Raw genomic sequence first — 14,644 nt, forward strand, 5'->3', positions numbered from 1 at the left:
TCCACACAGAGACCTTGTCCAGGGCTGTGTGGTTTGTAGCCACAGTGTCTTCCCAAGTCAGGCAGGCCACCTACCAAGCTTCTGGCCCCTTAGAGTGCAGAGACCATAAGCCAGACATGAAGAGTGACTCTTCACGAGCCCTTGTCTTCCAGGAGGTGCAGCTGAAGTCAGATGGCTCTAGGCATTGCCATGGCAACTTCACCTTTCTGAAACTGTGGGCACCAGGAACAGGAATTAAGCGGTGTGGGAGAAGAGAGCCTGCCATTGGGTAAAGCATAATCAGCAGATGAGGTGTGACAATAAATAGAAGCTCAGGATGGCTGGGACTTATGGTCCAGGGTTTGCCAGGGGGTCGTGCTTCTCCAAGGCCCAGGATACACCTGGTTCCTCTTCAGGGTCTTCACAGTCACAAAACAGCACCAACCCCCAGTGCTGCAGGACAGCCTGACTCCCCCAGGGTTCATGGAGATGCTGACAGTAAATGCCTCTCAAAAGATTATCAACCTGGGTTAAATTGGGCTCCTAAATGGCCATGGAGCCATGAAGAAGAAAAGTACTGCTACATCAGAATGACCACCTGTGTTCAGGGCTGAGGAAAGGAAACCAGCTCCAAACTTCCAATGTGGATCTTGGCCTGAAAGCAGATGCCAAGAAGCCATGAGGCACCTCGGGGCATTAGACAATAGTGGATATTCTACTAAAAGAAATCAACTGTGACGGAGAATTTATACAACAATGGCATGTTCGATGTCCAAAATACTGGCATCAGGGTATCCTCAACCCCATCATTACCCTCTCATTACCCTCCAGGGCTGGTCAGCAGTAAGTGCTCAGGAGATCTGGGCTTCTCCTACAGGCAAACACTGCTCCTTCCCAGAGACAGGAAGAGAGCAAGAGAACCTGCAGACTGGTCATTGGCCCTGAGGGACCCCGGGGATGCTGCCTATGCACCACACACACCTCAGCTGGCCTGAGCACTCAGCTGCTCTGGAGACACTAGTGTTTTGAGTCTGAGTGTTCCTTTAACTCTTTCTGCTCTGGAAGAAGGAAGCAGCTCACATGAGGAGTCAGGAGATGGGATTCAACCCTGTTCTCAGGGAAAAGGTATATAGTGTGAGATGTCAGGATCATAGGGGGGAAGCAGGCCCCCAAGAGTGTCCTCTCAGAGACTGTCATATCTTCATGCATAACCTCACACTGGTGGGCACTGAGTGTCCCCAGAACTTTCCATATGTTTTGTGTTCACCCTTCCCCTCTGTGGCCTTCCAGCAAGTTAGGATGCCTTTCCCCTTTTTCCTGAAAGTGTGGAAACCTTTTTACCTTTTTCCTTTTCTTTACCCAAGCCCCTGCCAGCTCTTCAGGCCCTCAGTTTGGCTTGCCCACCCAGTGTGGGTGAGGCAGAGCTTCCTACTGGGGCTTGGAGGAACGGTGTCTTTTTCACAGATGAGCAGGAGTCATCTCCCGTCTCCTTTTCCTCTTTGCCCTCAGATAGCTGCAGCACCCATGCCCCTCATACCTAGTAGTAGGACATCAAGAACCGGGGCCCAGCAAGGCACCCCACTTCCACATCTCCAGCCTTGACCTCTGTTAGAAATGGAATAAATGAGGCAGAGACAGGTGAGAGGCTGGGCGTTAACATCCACCCTTTGTTCTATCCCAACGGGTCCTTTACGCTGGTGCTCTTGGGACACTATCCATGTGTGGTCACAAGTCCAGCCCAGTGGCTCTGCACATACCTCAAAGCCAGGGCAGGGGTCTGAAGAGGTGGTGGTGGGGGCAGTCAGTTGTGGGGCCTCTCGCTCCATTCCAGTCATTGCCCTTTATAAATATTTATAGCAACCCCTCTACTAAAAATAACATCCTGGAGCCCAGGGAGCAGAAAAATATAAATGAAAATCACCGGGAATTGGACTTGATCATGTGTGCCTGAGCCGCACAGAGCCCTAGGGAGAGGCTGTGCCTCTGGCAGCGCGCCCCCTGGTGGCCGCACCCCGCGCTGGGCTCTCCGCCCGCCTCCTGGCTGCAAAGCCGCAGCAACTCGCTCTGCGGGGCGGAAGCCTTAGCAGTGCAAGAAAGGAAGGCGGCTATTTTTAGCACTACCATTGCGGCCAGGGTGTGAACGTCTACAGCGCTGAGCAAGGCCTGCAGCTTTCTTTTGCATAGACGGAAGAGAACCTGTTGGTTTTTAAAGGTCAAAGGTAAGGAGGAAACTTGTGCCTCCACTCTAGGGCGCGTACCACGTGTTGGCCAGACGCCAGATCCAACAGGTCACACACACACAAGGGCTTAGAGCTTTTCTTTTCTCTTTTCAACCTCCTGATGCAGAGATGAGACCATGCCCGGAGGGGAGTAATGAAGATGCTAGTACATGCAGGGCTGCGCAGGGGAAGGCCCACCAGCTGCGGCTTTGCTCCAGGCAGGCCCTCCCCACTTCCCACCGGTTTGGCTCCCCTCTCCCTGGCGGAGGAGTGACGTCTGACAGCCTGCAAGCTGGGTCCAGGTGTGCAGCAGAAAGATGGATAGGAATGTGCCTCTGGGGGAAGACCGTGCCTTGGTAGTGTTGGTGCCAGCTTGCCACGTCCTCTGTGCCTGTGCAAGACAGACTCACCATTAGTCACCCACACCAACTTGGCCTGGGGCAAACACTGCTAACAGCTGCTCTGAACAAGCTCATCTGCAGGGAGGGGCTGTGGGGCTCTAGGGGTGAAGTGGATTCTCTAATGGGGCCTAGGGTCTTCTGCAATCATTGCTTATGTCACAGGGTCAGGCAACGTTTCCATGGAAGAACTAGGTTCGCAATGACAGGTTTGGAGTGGGGTTGCTTCTTGGGAAGAATTGTGGCTGAGCAAAGTAGAGAGGATGCCAAAGCACCTATTAACACTGAGGAAGACAGGAGGGAAGGCTTAGCCTCTGTCCAGTAGAGAGCAGAACTGGTAGCCTTTTCATCTCTACATCGGTTTTTCAAAACTCCTGATGTGGGTCAAAGAGGACAGTGGCACTGAGCTCCTTGGTGTAGGCCTTGGTTTCCTCTTCTGTATCAAGAGGGGGTAGGCCAGGCGACGAGAGCACAGTCCCTTCTACTCCAGTTCCTCTGCCCCAGGGAGAGGGGCTCTGGCAGGCTCCTGCAGGCCAGTCAGTTCCTGACTTCCCCAGGGAGCTGTGGTGCCCGGGCTTGTTTTGGAAGGGCCTCACCTGCATGTGCATGGCAAGTTCAGGGAGAAGCTGCTCTGCTCTCCAAGACCCTGTGGCTGCATTTCCAGGGCACAAGAGAACACCAGATGCTTGGGGACTGGCATCTGCAGCATGCACCGGCTGACCCACGCAGGCTGAAACTGCAGGGAGGTGTGTGTGGGGAACGCAGCCCCTGGGGACCTGGTCTGGGTGGGAGGGAGAGGTTGGGTCTGGCCTGGAGGCAGTTCCAGGGTGATACTACTTGGAAAGGTCTAATGAAAACTTCAGGATCCTGGGACTGAGACCCTGGCTTTTTTGCCCTGAAGATGATGATGTCTAATTAAAAAAAAAAAGGGGGGGGGGGGAAGAGAGGGCAGAAAAGAGCTCAACAGTAGACAGCAGTTTCATGGCTGCTCCACTTGAATGGATTCTTCTCCTGAACTGCTGGCTGGCCTTCGCTTTGATCCCCCTGCCTTTTTTTGGGTGGGATGGTGTGGTGGTATAGTTCTGGGGATTGAACCAGGGGTGCTCTACCACTTAACTACATCCCCAGCCCTTCTTATTATTTGAGTCAGGGTCTCACTAGTTTGCTGAGGTTGGCACTGACCTTCATAAGCCTCCTGGATGGCTCTTCCCCTCCTTTTAGAGAACAAACCCAGAAGCAGCAATATCTTGGAGTTGGGACCACAGTGAGTTGTGGTCTCAAGATGGAAAAATAGGAGATTCATTCCTTAAGGCAGTGGGTGTACTCTGATTCATTTGTTCTTTTGGGGAAGTGGGAAGGTACAGCTTGGCCAGGCTGTATGGGAAGTCGGTTGGTCTGCTCTGTAGTCAGTGTGATCTGCATGGCTCCAACATGTGCCTGGGGTCAGGGCTATGCCAGGGGAAAGTGCAGGGTGATAGGATCCCAGGGGTGCTCTGGCTGTCGTGTGGTATCTGTGGGATACAGGAGCAGTGGAGGCAGCCCAGGAAAGTGCCTGCTTCGGCCAGCAGCACTGATGACACCAGACCTGTCTGGGGGCCAGGCCACACAGAAAACACGACCTGGGCAAAACAGGGCAAAGTGGGCTCACTGGCAGGGCTGAGGGAAGAGGGAAAGGTACACCTGGGCTCTTTCAAGAAAATCCTGATTGTAGCTTGGCTTGTTAAGATTGCTTTGGCTTGGGACCCACAACTGAAGAAAGAGGAAATGAAGCTGCTAAACAAGGAGAGGGAGGGGCTGCGGGAAGGTGGAGGCTGCGCTGGCTGCAGGCTCCCTACTCACCTGAGCGTCCTCTGTGTCTGGCTCCTTGGCTAACCTGGGGCAGCATGGGCAGAAACAACACCAAGGTCACACCCAGGCTCTTCTCAGCCCCTGGATCCCCCCCCAGGGGGCTTTCCTGACCCATCCCTTCCCAGGGGCTTCTGGATTGCCTCTCCCATGTTACCTTTTCCTGACCAGGGCCTGATAATGGGGAGACTGACCATCTAGAGTCAGCAAACCACATCTGACACAAGACCGAGTGAGGACAAATGTTTCACAGAAGGGAAACAGTAATATGGACGCCACCTTAAATCTTGGGGCAGTTACACTGCGGGGCAAAGCCCATCTGGTTCTGGAAGTGAGCAAGGTGGAAATTAACACCTTTGATCAGGGCAGTATTTCCCTCTTGCAGATGCCTCTGTGTTAGATTGTCCAATCACGCTCCTGCTCCTACGGGGAAGGAAAACACGACCAGGGCCTTAAAGGGCCTGGGTCTAACCTCATAGGGGGCCACTGCTGTCCAGACATTCACCAGGGTTCCTTTGGTGTGCAAACTGGAGTGGTAGCCACCAACCCTGGGAAGGCAGTTCCGGGAGAGGGGATTCTGAAGGACACAGGAGCATAAAATGAGGCTCTGGAGTGGCTGAGATGAAGTAGGCTACTGACATAATAGGGGAGAAGCGACGTCAGTCTATGCCTCATCTATGTAGTCTTGGTTATACAGAGTGAGGGGACCCACAATAGGAAGGGCATCCCAGCAGAGCAGAAGCATTCTCCAGAGCGTCACCAAAGAGCCAGGCAGAAACATGAGCTAGGGGTCGATGTGGCTGGAAGTCTGGCTTGGTCTGAATTCTTCACAGGTGCCCAATTGGCTCTCACGGCTTTTGTATGCCTCACAGGGTGCTGACCAAATTGGACTTAGATTATCAGTATGATTTCAACCCCAAGAAAGGAAATAATTCTCCCTCTTCCCTTTATGGTGGGTACTTACTGACCTTTAATAGCCAGGTGACTACAGTTGGTGCTGTCAGCCTACAATAAAACCCCAGGCCTTAATCATGGCAGAGAATGGGAGGTCCACCCAGAAAAACCCACAGAAAAGCTACTTGTAGCTACACGGACATATCCTAGGGCCAATGCAAGATTAAGAATCAAACATTTCAAAAAACTCTACCCATCTTTCACCCCAACTCTTAACACTCTTGCTGTCAGGGATGACATGTAAAAACCACAGAAATAGAAATGCAGGCATTCTCACGAGAAGAGCTCACAGATGTACAGAAACTCTAGTATGAGCTTCGAAAGAGGAGAGACTGTGAACAAGAGGCAAAGAAAGAGAGGTGTTGACAGGGTAAGTCAGGTGCAAAGACAGAAAGTCCCTGAGTCAGGAAGTCTGGGCTCATGAAGCTGTCCCCAATTCCTATGGGAGATGTGGCCCACATTCAGGCCTGAACCAGAACTCTGGGCTGGGGTCACAGTCGGCGCAAGGCCTCAGTGGCTGGGGCATAGCTCTAGGTTTACTTTAGGGAATTGGAGGAAAGCTAGGGAGAGGCCTGGACAAAGTTCCTGGGGCAGGGAGGGCACATGGGAAGGCAGGCCAAGGCCACAGCTGTTATGCCTTCAGCCAAGAACATTCCAGAGGAATGCTGGGATTTGATTGGAGTGCGTGTGTCTGGGATGGGGAGTGGAAATTTCCCTCTGTAGCTCCCCTTCTCTCCTGCCTGGTTCCTCTTAGCAGGGGACATAGGTCTCATCTGGACGTCTGAACTGCGGCTATCCTGCTGACCACCGTGCGGCCCCATGCCATTGGCACCAACTCATCTTGCTAACATCCCTTGCTCCCAGGCCTGCCCTGGCTCCTGGATGGTTTCAGCCCTGTACTCTATTTCCCCTCTTCTCCCAGTTGCTCCCATGGCAATTTCAGTTTCTTCAGTGGCAAATTCCTTGCTCTGAGTCTCCCAAGACCTCTTCTCTCATCATGCTCACCCCCGTGGGCGCATGCTCCCAACCCACTGTCCAGGAGCTGCCCTCCAGCCATGGCTTCCTTACTGCGGCTCCCACTTCACTGCTGCTTGCCCTTCCTGCAACTTCCCCACTTCAATACCTTTTCTGCTCAGGTGAAAGCCTGGAGGTTGGAGGTGGAGATTCCTGGGATAAATCCAGCTCTGCCACCCTCTACCTGTCCAGTTATTGCACCCTTCTGAACCTTGTCTAGAATTCTTCCTTGTGGGGCTGTGAAGCCGGGTGAGAAGACGAAGTTATAATGGGCGCAGCACCTAGTAGGCACCTGGGAGTCAGTGCTGGCCCTTTCTCATCTTCCCTTCCCCACTATCTTGGTCTCCTAACCACTTTTGTTGTTTGCTGACCACTTTTGTTCTCTCCCCTGTCCAGGTCCTCTCTATTACATCCTATTTACTGCTATAGACTGATCATTTACTGACATCCTGCTAAGTGCCAGGTGCTGTTCTAGGCACAGGGAAAATAATACCAACAAAGTCTGTGCTTCAGGGGGCTTGTGTTTTGGAGGAATCCAGCAATAGACAGGTTACTATATGACATAAACAAAAGGTAACTCTCATATGTCCCAGGAGAATTTTGTTTTCTGATTAGCATAGCATTGAAGGATGAAGAGTAAGTTTGGAGTTAGAAGGACCCAATTCAAGCCCAGTGCTGCCATTCCATGGCTATGTGAACAAAATCTCCAGAGCCTATTTCCTCACTGCTAAAATGGGGCTGTTATTATATACATATTTCACATGTTAAGGATTAAATGAGATTATATATGAAAATCATTTAGCACAGCTCTTTTCCCAGATAACAAGTTATCAAATAAGTTTTATGGATAACAAAATTAGGAAGGCATTAATGTCCTTTGCTGACACTGTTTGTTCCTGGCTTCTATTTTTTCCAATAAGCCCCAAAACTTTTCAATATTCCAGCCTACAATGATCTCTTACTTTCCAGAAATGCTTATTGTATGTTTAAGTTTTGTGATGAACTTTCTGTTGCTTGTTTGGTCTCCTATTTAGTCTCCATATCTTAGTCTTGCTTTACTAGCCTGATTACCAACTCCTCAGGGCAAGGGATCATGCTCTCTGTATTGCTGTATCTATTTCCTGTATCCCATCCATCTACCACAGTAGCAGGAAACCATGAAGCTCTGTCAGTCAGCTCACATGACTACCTGTAGGTAAAGCCTGACTGTCAGGTGGGAAGCAGTAAGAGGAACTGTGGGGCTGGAGGCTTTGGGAAAGGAGGGCAAAAACAGAGGGGAGATGCTGATGTTCATCGGTGCTACATCTCAGGTGCCCTGTTAAAGCCAGGGCTCCTGCGGAGCTGCCGTTACCTCTGTCTTTCCCATTCTGCATCTTCTCTTCCTCTTCCTCTGCACCTTCCTCTGCTGTGAAAACAAGTCCAAGGAGGACAGTGACCCTTCCGCACAGCAAGCACGGAAGGCAGGTGAGCAGAGTAACTTAGGAGTCTTGGAAAGAACTCAGGCTAAAGGCTCACAGTGTAGAACTCCAAGTCTGATGTCACCCACCCTGCTGCTGGCTTCTTTGGTGACCAGGGTGGGGGATGGGGAGTGCCTGTTTTTCCTAAGGTGATAACATCTGCCAGAGATACATCTGATATCTCGCATTCGGGTTCAGGTTTAAGAAAGCGACAATGTAAGTGCACAGTGGAGGAACACCTAGGTTAACACGGGCTTCTATAAAACAAAATCAATGAACAACTAGAAGTTTTAGCTAATAGCAAACTTAAAATGATTTCACAGTGTAAACTGACCCTGTGGAACAAAGCTAATGCCACCTAATGTTGCCCTCCCAGGGGCCCCTGTAGAACAGTCACAGATCCCCTATGCTTTGTAGGGACAGTCCCCCTATGATATGGAGCAGTGTGCTCAGCCCTGGGTGTTCACTTGAATTGGGGCTTTGGAAAACTTAACCACAGGACAGTAAAGTGAAGATCATGTTACATTCAGGTAGGTGAGGGAAGGGGTAGAGTTGTTTAGAGAAGAGAAAGCAAGGGAGAAGCCACGTTATCTGCCACCAGACACGTGGGAGGTGACCTGCAAAGGAGGGACTGAACTGATTCTGGGTACCATTAGAGAGGGAACAAGCACAAATCAGCTATAGAAAGGCATATTCTGGTTCCCCAATAAGAACTCTCCAGTGACTAGAGTTGGTCATGAAAAAAGTTCACTGGGAACCTGCAGAGGACTTTTATATTGGGCAGAAGTTGGATTAAATATCCTCTCAGACCCCTTTGAATTCTAGCATTCCACTATTTATGAAACTATTCTTAAAAGATGAGGAGGACAAGCTATGGATATCTGTTCTATATGTGCACTGTATACAGTATGTGAAAAAGATAATCTGAATATCTACTCTGATCCTAATAAACCCCTGTGAAATCAAGATCAAGGAGAGGTTAAAAATGTGATGGTGCTGGGCAAGCCTCTTCATTCATTGAGAAACTGTCACCTTTGCATGTAAAGGGAGTTTACTTCTGCATTTTTAAGGGACACACTGTGCCACATGAATTTAGTCCACATCTACAGGCTTAAGGGCTGGGGAGAAAAATGGGTACTGGGGGAACCCTGAGTTTGATGCCTGCCTTTGGGTGGGGCAAGAACACTGGCTTCATATTCTACAGACCTGAGTTCTTGGACCAGCTTTGTCCCTTCAAGCTGCATGACTTTAGGCAAATCACTTCTCTTTTTCTTTTTTGCAGTAATAGGGATTGAAACCAAGAGTGCTCTAGCACTGAGCTGTATCCTCAGCCTTTTTTATTTTATTCTGATATGGGGTCTCCTTGGGTTTCCCAGGCTGACCTGGAACTAGTGATCCTCCTGCCTGTCACTGGGATTATAGGCTTGTGCCATTGTGCCTGGCAGCAAATCACTCTTTTGATAATCACTCACCACATGTCTAAAATAAGGGTACTGAACTATATGATCTCTGAGGTACCTTCCAAATGACACTGCATAATCATGTTGAAATCATCCTTTGCTATTATAAGAGATGAATACCTATCCCTGTAAACACCTCATCTCTGTGACACTATTTGGTCTCTGGGTGCTTTATGTTTACTGATGTCCAATTACCCTCAGTTAATCGCACTCTCACCCTAGTGGATGAGCACAAGAGCAACTTATTTTGCATAAATCTTAACAAGAAGCCCAAAGGAACAAGTACAGTTCATCTCCATGGCTGAAATTCCCTCTGTAAGTGGGATTTCTGGCCACTGCTGGAACTATATTAAGGAAGGGATCTTCTAATCAGCTGTGAAGTCATCTCTGAAGGCCACCACCTCCCCTGCTTATGTGTGTGTGTGCAGGGGGTTTTGTTTCACTAGGCATGAGAAACAGGACTAGATGGGGACAGGGGCACCATAAAGTTCCCTTGCCAAGGCCTGGAAACACCCTGGGCTTGCCTCCCCTACAGGGTCTGAATAGTCCATGGAGGAAGAACTCCTTCCTATTTTTTATTTAATAACGCTGCTAAATTACTGCCAGGTACTTACAAGCACTACGTTAGATGAAAAGGGACAGAGGAAGGCCCTCGTCGTGAGGGACCCCCAGCCCTCAGGAAGGGAGCCCACTTGCTTAACATGACACATAGGGATCCCACCGCTGGAAAATTCACAAGTGTTGGGCGGCTACGTCACTGATGGAGTCGAGGGGACACTTGGAGGTATGATGATACGTGAGAAGCCTTTTATTTTCTCTTTCTTTCCTGGGTTTTATGTAAGGGGGAAAGCCATGAGGCAGAGGTCTCTGGAAAGTCACCGCAGTGGCCGGGTGATGGAGAGACGGAGAAAGAAGTCAGAAAAGACCAAACATGAGGAGCAGAGGAAGCAGCAGGTCTCGAACTTCAGGTGAAATCAGCCTGGTCACGGACGAAAGGAGAGGAAAGGGTTTCAAAATCAAGTAAGAGAGCAGAAAGGCAGCTGGAGGGCCCAGCGCTAGTGGCTGCCTTGGCTGCCGACATCAGGACGGGTTCAGGAGGAGCTGGCGACAGGGCCTAGGGAAAGAGCTGCTGTGGACAAAGGTGCACGTAGGAGAGCGGTGGGGTGGGGTGGGGGGCTGGCTGCACTAAGAGCTGAATTTCGTTAAATTGAGAACTACATTTGCTTCACCAGGTATCTTAGGATAAACCTAAACGTGTAACTGTCCCGCTGTGACCACATGTGGGAGGGAGGTGCGCTGGGTGAAGATTCTGCACGGTCCTAGAAGGCAAAACCAAGTGGTGAAACCAGGGGGGTGTGAGTGGTGACCTTCTGTGGCGAGGCAGTGTTGGGGGGGGGCAGAGGGTGGGAGTGGTGGGAGCTCTGGGCTTCACCTGAATGGAGCTCCTTCACCAGGGATGACATGGTGTTGGTGATGGAGTCAGCAGCCACCAGCAGGTCATTGCGGAGGTTTCTCCTCGTACCTGAGGAGAGTCAGAGCAGATGGCAATGCCAGGGTGGTGGGCATGGAGAAGAGGGAGCCAAGCAGATGCCTGAGTTTGTAGGCCCTAGGACACAGGTGCAGAATAGCTAAGGGGAGATGGGGCCACAGCCGCTCCGCTTCCTCCCAGGCGCGTCGGAAGTCCGCTGTTCCCACTCCCTGTCCTCTCTACCTGGAAGTCAGGATCTGGTCAAGTCCATGCTTCAGACACCATACAGTGAGAAAAGTCAGGTTCCCATCGAGGTGCTCAGCCTCAGAGGCGGCTCTACTCCACAACACCCCCCTCCAAACTCCTAGCCCCAGCTCCCTCAAGACTTCCTTCCCAACCACTTGAAACCTTGGGTCCCTGGATCCTCAGATGGTTGTGGCAATTCCATGCTCACTGTGCCGTTAACCAGGTTCCCTTTAGAGAACCACACTTCCCGTGTTTGCTAGTCCTAAGGACCTTCTGGGCCAACTGTATGACTGTGGATTATTCCATCTAATTCCTCTGAAGAAGGTCCAGCCTGGAGAGCACAGTACCTTCTCAACCCAGAACAAGAACACAGAACCCTAGGGGCCTGTTCTGCACACACCTGAAGGCAGACAGGGCTCCTGCAGAAGAATGGCTCATCTCCTAAGGGGCCAGTATGAACCTGATTTATTTATACTGTCAATCTGATATCTACAGCTAAGACAGCAAGAGCACAAAAGGAAAATAACTGGAAAAATCTCAGCAGGAATCTTATACATGCTCCCAACCCCTTCAGCTCCCCATTACACTTGGGCCTGGAAACTCACCTTGGGCGAAGGCCTCCTGCACGTCTCCCCCAACCCCGCTCAGAGAGTCCTGTGGGCCATGGGTGGGGGTGGACCCGGCAGATGCAGAACGGACAGGCATGGGCATGGGACGGCTGCCTGCGTGAGTGGGCGATGTATGTGGCGATCCTGTGGCCTGAGCCTGGGAGATCAAAGATAAAATATGTCATCTCAAGAGTCCAACTTCTTTGAGGAAGGGGGAAGTACTCAGCCTGAGCCAGCCAACAGTCTGCTGGGGCATGATCCTATTTGAATGGATGGAGTCACACTGCCTCCATGACGAGGGAGACGAGGGAAAGGAAAGGGAACAGGGAAGAAAGGGAGATTGCAGTAAGAACGGACTGAGAATGTTGGGGGAAAGGCCAGCAGGGACAGACAGGAGCCTTCAGGTAGACAGGCTGGGCAGGATAGTGTGGTCAAGGATTTGGGAGGGGTTGACAACACCAGGAAGAAACAACATACAGATATCCTCTTGTTTGCAAACACATCCACATACTCATTCTCACCGGATTCTCCAACAACTCATGGGTAGAATGACATCTGTTTATATCAACTTTTAGATGCAAAGAGTGTGAGGCTGCACAGCTGGGCAGAGGCAGAAGTCAGAATAAGCTCCTGGACTCCAGGGGCCCCAACCCCGCACCCCAGGTCTGAAAGAATGGACACATAATGGAGAGAACAGACGCATGTTAAGCAGGTGGGCTTTATGTGTCATAGTTTTAGAGGGAGCTTGGAGCAATGGGGTAAAACAAATGAAAAGAGCAAAGGACGAGTTCAAAGCAGCTCAATGAGCCTGGGCCCTCGGGAGCCAGGAGACTGGGTGTGGCAGGTCGACTGTAGAAGCAGGACTGGGAAAATACAAGCTGAATGTGAGAATGAGTTCAAATAGAGACCACTGTCCTGGGGGGTCCAGCTCAGAAGCCCCATATCACCACAGACCACTGAGGCTGGCCGACTGCCAGGACGGCACCTCCCAGCACAGCAGAGAGTGGGCACCGAACCGAAGCCATGGCTTATTCTCTACCTTTCTGAATTTGAATCGTGTGTGTGTGTGTGTGTGTGTGTGTGTGTGTGTGTGTGTTTGATTTTGAGAAATACAAATGAATAATTGTTAATGTTGTGTCAAATTTGTTTCTCTCAAGACTCCTTTTACTATCATTTTTTTCCAAGCCCAGTTCCTTCCTCTTATCCCTACAGAGGTGACTATTTTTTTCCCCCAGAGGTGACTATTATCAGAAATTCTGCTGTGAAATTTTTATCTATGTGCACACATGTAACTATGAAGAATATACAATAGCTTCATGATTTAAAATTTTTATGAATGAAATTGTACTGAAAATATCACTTTGAAAGTTGCTTTTATCCCTTAGTTTACTCTGAGATCTACCCATGATATAAATAAATGAACTTAGACCCTACCTCAGGCCAGATTAAAAAAAATAAATAAAACAGAACACAGTATCTGTAAGAGTGAAAAGTACAAAATTTCTCAAACACAATATAAGAAAAATCTTATGACCTAGGGTTAAGGCAAAGATTTCTTAGATATGATACCAAAACCATGATATGTAAAAGAATAGATAGATAGGAGCTGGGCAGGCAGCAAGAGGTAGAGCACTTGCCAAGCGTGCAAGAAGTGCTGGGTTCAATCCCTAGCACTGGGTGGTGGGTCTGGGGGAGGTGTTTATCAAGAATCTAAAACTGTTTTCTTTTTTGGTGGAGCTGAGGATTAAAACCAGGGCCTCATGCACTCTAGGCAAGCGTTATAATCACTGGCTTCATCCTCAGCTCAAAAATCTTTTTTTTTTTTTTTTTTTTTTTTGCCAAAATAGCAGGAAGAGAGGATTTTGAATGTTATCTTTACAAAGAAAGGAAAAATGTTTTTGATGATGGATATCCTGAGTTGATCAACACACAATGTATAAATGTACCCAAATATCACACTGTGCCTCATAAAAATGTTACAATTATGATCTTTTAATAATTAAAAAACTATTTTATTCTTTAAAAAACATCATTTAGTACCATATGGACAAGTCAACTCAAAATGGATCAACAACCTATATGTGAGATGCAAGAGCTAAAACTAAAACTTAGAAGATAACGTGGGTGAAAACTTTATGACGTTGGATTAGGTAATGACTTTTTATTTATGACAGTAAAAGCACAGCCACAAAAAAAAAAAAAATTTATCAACACTGAACATCATAACATTACTTTTATGCTTCAAAGGATCATCAAGAAAATGAAAGGACAATTCACAAAAAGAGAAGAAAAGTTTTGCAAATTATATATCTGATAATGGACTTCTATCTGTCACATATAAAGAGCACTTACAACTAAATAATAGAGACAAATAGTCTAATTTAAAAATGGTCAAAGCAGGGACTGGGGATATAGCTCAGTTGGTAGAGTGCTTGCCTCACATGCACAAGGCCATGGGTTCAATCCCCAGCACCAAAAAAATAATAAAATAAAAATGGTCAAAGCATCTAAACTGGTATCTCCATAGAAGATACATAAATGTCCAATAGGCATGCAAAAAGATGCTCAACATTATTAGACATTAGGGAAATGTCTGATAATTATAATTATAGCTACCTACTAAGATGACTATATTAAAATGACAGATAATAACAAGTATTGGCAAAGATATGGAGAAACTGGACTCCTCATACAATGACAGCAGAAATGTAAAACTGTGCAGTTCCTCAAGAGGTTAATCACTGAATACCACCTGACCCAGTAAGTCTACTCCCAGGTATATACCCAAGATAAATGAAAACATGTTTGCATAAAAATCTGCATCCAAAGGTTCACACCAGTATTATTCAGGGTAGTTAAAAAAAGTAGAAACAACTCAAATGTTCATCAACTGATGAATGATTTCAATAAAATGAGCTACATCCAAACAACGGAACATTATTTAATAATAAAAATGATTGAAGTACTGATACATGCCGCAACATGGATGAACCTTG

General features: G+C 48.5%; 1 protein-coding gene across 1 annotated transcript in view; it reads right to left on the minus strand.

Annotated features, from left to right (window-relative positions):
• Nucleotides 1-2,555: 2,555 nt before the first annotated feature.
• Nucleotides 2,556-14,644, minus strand: part of Dtnb (dystrobrevin beta) — a 227,110-nt gene continuing 215,021 nt past the window's right edge. Inside the window, exons 17-21 of the mRNA XM_076833871.2 lie at nucleotides 11,646-11,805; nucleotides 10,759-10,848; nucleotides 7,761-7,814; nucleotides 4,436-4,469; nucleotides 2,556-2,589 (exon numbers count right to left, since the gene is read on the minus strand). Of these exons, the coding sequence (XP_076689986.2) occupies nucleotides 4,465-4,469; nucleotides 7,761-7,814; nucleotides 10,759-10,848; nucleotides 11,646-11,805 (309 nt within the window). The 3' untranslated portion in view covers nucleotides 2,556-2,589; nucleotides 4,436-4,464. The remainder of the gene's footprint in view (nucleotides 2,590-4,435; nucleotides 4,470-7,760; nucleotides 7,815-10,758; nucleotides 10,849-11,645; nucleotides 11,806-14,644) is intronic.

This window comes from Callospermophilus lateralis, chromosome 14 (genome assembly GCF_048772815.1).
Source record: "Callospermophilus lateralis isolate mCalLat2 chromosome 14, mCalLat2.hap1, whole genome shotgun sequence".
In the NCBI taxonomy this organism is placed as follows: Eukaryota; Metazoa; Chordata; class Mammalia; order Rodentia; family Sciuridae; genus Callospermophilus; species Callospermophilus lateralis.